At 39.9% G+C, this 6,666-nt stretch overlaps 1 protein-coding gene across 1 annotated transcript in view; it reads right to left on the reverse strand.

Moving 5' to 3' along the window:
- Nucleotides 1–4,925: 4,925 nt before the first annotated feature.
- LOC310943489 (uncharacterized protein) overlaps nt 4,926–6,666 on the reverse strand; it is a 30,946-nt gene continuing 29,205 nt past the window's right edge. The window contains exon 8 of the mRNA XM_083909075.1: nt 4,926–5,559. Within this exon, the coding sequence (XP_083765201.1) occupies nt 5,059–5,559 (501 nt within the window). The 3' untranslated portion in view covers nt 4,926–5,058. The remainder of the gene's footprint in view (nt 5,560–6,666) is intronic.

Consider the following 6,666-nt stretch of genomic DNA (forward strand, 5'->3'; position numbering starts at 1 on the left):
GGAGATTCGTATCGTATCGCTGGTAAATTTCATGAATCGTATCGAATCGTTGGCAGTGTATCGAGATGCGTATCATATCGCTTTGATGATGAAGATTCCCAACCCTAACGCACACCGTTTCTCCTAAAGCCTACAGGGCCCCTCGCCTTTTACCACAAACCGCCCAAGACGTAAAAGGCCACCAAACAATAGCACACGAACATGCACTGAGCGCGCCTTTTCACCTGACTTCCTACACACACATTTTCCTATAAGAACTTGTAACTCTGCTACTGAGTCAGTCAAACTCTTTTGCAGACGGCTTAGCACTCTAACAACCCTCAAATTTCTTCTCTCGCCCGGGATCGCACGAAAATTTCCACAACAAGGGGTGGGGGGGTAACTTATTCTGTGATCATTTCTTGTCCTTGCACCCCTGTGAATCCTCATGATTTCCCTTTATAAATCATTGGTTGTTTTGATAAGACATTTCAGTTTAATATCTTGTATAGGAGACAAACAGTGATATTTGAGATGTGAAATAAAGTTTATATGATTTACAGAAAGTGTGCAAGAATTATTTAAACAAAATTAGGCATGTGCATAAGTTTAGGCACCACAAAAGAAAATATTTGTGCATCCTTCTTTTGCAGAAATAACAGCCTCTAAACGCTTCCTATAGCTTCCAAGTCTGGATGAAGGTATTTTGGACCATTCTTCTTTAGAAAACATCTCTAGTTCAGTTTGATGGTTTGCCCCGACACAACTTCAACTTTGTCCCTGATTCCTGGACATTGTTCTCCAGAATCTGCTGTTATTGCAGACTTTCTGTAAATCATATAAACTTTATTTCACTTCTCAAATATCACTGTTTGTCTCCTATATGATATATTTAACTGAAATGTCTTATCCAAATAACCAATGATTTATAAAGGAAAATCATGAACATTTACAGGGGTGCCCAAACTTTTGCTTAGCACTGTATTTCCATCATCTGTTTTTGTTGTTTCATGAAAAAAAAATATACCATATAAACTTAAGAGAGAAGGATCAAAGATAGACATACATTTCTAATATCAAATCAAACACTAATGAAATAAAATGAAGTGGCTCTGTGGTGTAGTGTGGATGGATCAGTCTGTTACTGAATGAGCTGATAATGTCCTAACTCACAACTCGTTGCTAAATCATTAGCATCACAGTCAATACTTCACACACAAAGCTGTGTCATTCACACATGATTCAAGCAAATCAGCAGTTTTGTGCTGGAGCAAGTGAAACAATAACAAGAAAAAACGTCACTGTATGTGACTGAACACTAATGTTAAGTAGATTAACCATGTTAATGAAAACTCACCACAAGGAGATAGAGCGGTGTTGGCGTCACATCATCATCTCAGACAACTACTGTGTCTGTCCTGCTCTCTTTCACCTGCTGAATAATCATCTGTTTGTTGTTTTTGTGACGATGACACGTTAGCATTAAGATCGCTAGCTTAAAATGCTAACAGTCCAGTTCAGTTTTGTCCGGTTTTTCTTTGCCTTCCTTTGGTCAACAAAGGATGGCTTTGATGACAATCATGCTTTAACTTCACACTCCACACACACTGCACACACTCAATAACTGCTGGAAAGTTCCACACTCTCTCTCCCCCTCCCCTCTCTCTCTCTGTATGTGCATATTAATTAGCCATGTGTATTCTCCGTGACCGTCAGCTGATTGGCTGAAAAAACAACAAAAGCTCATGTGAAGAGTATGATTGTGTCTGAATGAAGTTATAAGAGCAAATGTGTCAAACAGCATACATTATGGCCTAAAAGGCCTCCATTATGGCCCTTTTCCACGATTCCATTTGCCTCGCCTCAGCATGTCACGGTTAGGGTTGCATCTAATCACTGTACACTGAATGATTGGGTTGGATGATCCTCCTTATCAATAGGCAGACACCTGCATATTCTCATTTACAAGGCAATCTTAGGTTTACTTCCTTCTTACCTTCTGTCCTCCATTAACCAGAATAATACTGGGACCGTCTTCGGTCTTGGGATTTGCTGAGGCGAGGCAAGTAGAGCCGGTGGAAACACGCCAATAGAATGAGGTCTGAGTGAGTGAACATGTTTAGAAAGCATTTAGGTGCATTCACTCCCAAACTTAAAGCTGGAAACTTTTAGTTTGATCACAGTACAAATGTCAATAACCAAATTTAAACCGAATTTAACTATAAACTTTTGCATTTATCATTTCTATACACGTTTTTGTTGGTACAAATTATGCAGTGAATAATTTATTAAAGATTTTCCATTGAAATCAGCAGTTATAGTAATGCATTTTCCTTCCGACTTGCCTGTTTTGCTCTGATGTATTTCAGTAGAACAGGGGTCCGTTTCACAAAGCAGGTTCAGCAAACTCTCAGTCTAACCCTGAACTCTGAGTTGATCTACTCTGAGATAAGAAACTCTGAGTTTTCGGTTCCACAACAGCTGATTTGAGTTAATTGGCCATGGCAACGGGGAAGCGGAGCGCAACGCTCTTCACCCCACTGGAGTTGGAAATATTAATGCGCTCATACGGTGAGTTTGAGCAAGTTTTTACAAGGAAGTGTAACACCGCTGCAGCAGCAAAAGAGAGGGAGACGGTGTCGGAGAACACTGCTGCTGATATGGAAGTTTAAACGTCGTCCTTTGCACAATCACAATAATATTACAGAGGGAAACTGCTTGGGTGGTCGACTATTAATTTATTTCATTCAGGTGTAATCCGGTAGGGGGGAAGCGCACTTGGCAGCAGTTTAAGATGAAACATAAATATATTGTTCAAACAGGTAAGACCTCGGTATAATATCAGGGGATTACCTAATTTTGATCATGTTTTACATTGTAAAATAAATATGAAGTGATTGTACAGTTGTTTTATCCCCAACATGATGTTTTCACACACGACTTCTCATTTATATCATGTTCAAGTGCTCTGCATCTCCGATGTTCTATAAAAAAACTCCCATTTGTAAAAAAAAAAAACAGTACAACATCTGCAACACACAATATCTGCTGGGATGTGAGAGCATGACTTCAGTTGGTAATTTTGGAAAAGTGAGGACGGATTAGGTTGTGTATGTAAATGATGGACTGTGACGTGAAACGGTACCGCTCAAAAAGATAAGTGTCTGGAAATGCAAGATCATTTATGCACGGTCTGCTAATCATCTCCCGGCGAATATTTAATTCTCTGCGCAGTAATGCTGCATCTTCATCCACGGGATCACTGTCAAAAGGACATAGTAGTGAAAATAGTCTCCACCTAATAGAACTTCTAATGCAGACGGCAGAACATACGACAGAGCTATACTACGCCAAAACTCTGCTGACTGAATGAATGAGGAAATCAAATACCGTGTGTCTGAAAGAGGGCAGAGACAGAGATAAACTCGTGGTTTGTTGAGAAAAACCCGGTCCTGACCAGGTTAGGTTCATAGAGCATGTTACCATGGTAACTGACCGAGAGCTTAAGTTACCTCTCTCTGTGAAACGGGCTAGAGTTACTCCTCTTTCTCTGGTTTGACTTAACCCTTTATGAAACGGAAAACTCAGTTTCCCTCATTTCAGGGTTAACAGACCTAGAGTTTTCACTAAACCTGCTTTGTGAAACGGACCCCAGCTCATCCAGGCCTATAATCACTTGCATCAGCCAGTAATATTTACTAGACATTTAAAGCTAATAGAGAGGGAGCAATATACAAATGAGGGGTTGAGCTTCCTTATAACTAGTAACAGCTCTGTGTCTTCAAAGTCCAATTTTTATTTGTTTATTTGTTTTATGGGTGATGTAACCTCATGAGTCGAATACAATTGTATGAGTTTGATACATGTGCCCTCGAACATTTGTGTTTATTTAAGCGGCTATACATTAGAATGTACACAATCACAGGAACAGAGCCAGAATAAAGAAAACCAGGATAAGTAAAAACATAAAAATTATCATAAGGGAAAGAGCATTCCAAACATTCTTCAACAACAAGGAGGAAGGTGACAGCGACGACGAAGATAGCGACAGCGTACGCCAGAGAAAGAGGTGGGACTGTGACATCATAATTTCCCCAAAGTAGTGTATTGGTTGTCTAAACAAAAAACGCAAGTCCGGTGTTTTTGAAAATTTCCGACTCAGGGACCCATTTCCAAAAAAAAGAACCAAGTCAAAGAAGCATACTGTCACTAGGAAATACGGTTTTTGAAAAAAGTAGTGACAGCCAGAGAAGATTTAGACCAGTTTCACCTGTGTGGGACATGTTTGAACCAGGTTAGGACTAACATTTTGACATTCATCCACACTACATGATTTTCATTTCATTTAAATGAGCTTTTCAGCTCAATATCAAAAGTAATCTGCAACTATATTGACTGAAAACCAATCACAAACGCGTGTGCTCAGATTTAGAAAGCTCTATTGATGAGAAACAACAATGGTGAAAACATTCCTTACTTGAATTAATTCAACAACAAAAGTGAAATTGAAAGTAAGGCCTTATTCACAGGGAAACAGAAACATGATCTTTTTCTTTGTTGCTTTTTAAAAGTTTTCTGTAAACAAGGCAGGAAATTTCAGGAAATATCGTCATCCACACGAAACACTTCAAAACAACTCTTAATGCATATGCCAGGCCTGTATGTGGCACTGCAGCACTGCTACAGAAATAAACCAAAAGCGGAGAGGACATTGAGCATGCACATATGGCATGCACACTGTGTACAAACGTTTTAGCCCAAATAAAGCTTTATTTGAACACATTACAATGTATATAATCGCAAAAACAGCAACAAAGAAAATAAAAGTTATTATAGTCCAAAACAATGTTAAGGTTTTTTTCAGGTTAATGTGGGTGGCAGGTGTAGAGGACAGGTAAAGTGTGTTCAAAACTTCCACTAAATCGATAAAATTGTAAATCTTCTCTTTAGAACGAGGCTGTGCACTCCCTAACATGACAGACTGCTCCATTAAGATTACTTTTGAATCATGTCAGGAGGTCACCTCCTGATCACAGATTAAAAAAAAAAAAAAAGGGGACATTGCACCATATCAAAGAATTAGGACTTGTCTCCTTTCTTCTTCTTCTTCCTCTTTTCCTTCTTCTTCTTTTTGGGTGACTTCTTTTTGTCATCATCACTGCTGACACTGGTTTCACCTCTGTGCTTATTAGACCTTTCTCGGCTCTCTCTCTTGTTTGTGCCTTCTAATTTGTTGGAGCGCATGCTGGCCTCGCCCTTGTCCATCTCCTCCTTGAGTTTTACATCAGGAGGAGTCAGTTGACGGGAAACAGTGATGAGCATCCTCTCCTTACACATCTCCTCCTTCAAGGAGAAGTTTTCCTGCCTCTCCCTGTGGTTTCTACGATCTCTCTCACTCCCCCAATCTGGTTTTTGCTCTCTGCAGTCTGTGTTCTCTCCAGAATCTCTATGGTAACCATAGTCCCAATGGTCTCTGCCATCAAACCGGTGTAGGTTACTGCTGCTGCCGCTGCTGCAGTAATGGGAAGGTCCATTGCTGCCCCCAGCTGGATGTCCAGTATGTTTGTCCATTTGCATTTTCTGCCAAAAAAAAAAGAAAAAGAAAAGCAGTTGCAACTTGATGACAAAGAAATGGAAAGTCTATGGCCATATTAACCCTCAGATGCGCCTTTAAAAAAGTTACGTTAACACACCCAGAGCACCAAATGGTGCGCATGAAAGTAAACAGCTATAAAAATAGTATACATCTGTATTTTTTTTTTTTTTTTTAGTTTTTAGACCAACATCTCCTCTTTCCATCCTTATCAAATATTAATATATATTTTTTATTTTTAACCCTTAAATTTCCAGGTTTAGTCATGATGAAACCTTATTTTAAGATCTAAAAAACACAAAAAATTAATTATTTTCAATATAATTCATGCAAACTGGATTTTTTTTGTTTGGATTATTGCAGCCTGGTATATGTGAAAGATTAGCAGAAACATATTTTTTTTTGCATTGTAATTTTTTTTGTAATGTCAGATGGTCTCATAAAATCACGTTAACACACCCAGAGCACCAAATGGTGCTCATAAAGTACACAGCTATAACAAATGCATACATTTGTATTTATTACTGATTTATTGCTAATCTCTGGCTCCCGGTGTTTGTTGCTGAGCAGGAGGACAATAGTCACAGTCACCTTCCCAGTCACTGTCATGTCCAACACGACCCTCTCTGTCCTTGGTTACGTTTCTGCAGCGCACCAGCTGACCAATAGACGCCAAGAGCAGCAGCAGCAGCAACTTCCAGCAGCTGACACTCGCCACGAGGGATACTACCCAAACGTCACCTAAAAATCGAAGCTAAGTGCTCTTTCTAGCTTATCCATAGTAGTCTGTAGACCAGTGCAGTGCTCTCTCTCTGAGCCGGGTGCTAACAGCTTAGCTTAGCACATTCACTAGCAATGGCTTCGCTCTCTCTCTCCCACTCTCCTGCTCCCTCTTGCTCCCCTGCTCTGTCGTGTACTCAGTGTGCGATGTTTAGTTACTCCTCTGCCTCATTTAGCAGTAATGGTATGTGTATTAAATGTAGTGTGTTTCTGGACATGGAGGCGAGGATTAGCCAGCTAGAAGCGAGGCTCCGCACTGTAGTAGCTAGTCCTCTAGTCTCTAGCATTAGCTATCCTTCGCCTGGGGCACTCCT

This window comes from Microchirus variegatus, assembly GCF_963457635.1.
Source record: "Microchirus variegatus genome assembly, chromosome: 23".
Taxonomy (NCBI): domain Eukaryota; kingdom Metazoa; phylum Chordata; class Actinopteri; order Pleuronectiformes; family Soleidae; genus Microchirus; species Microchirus variegatus.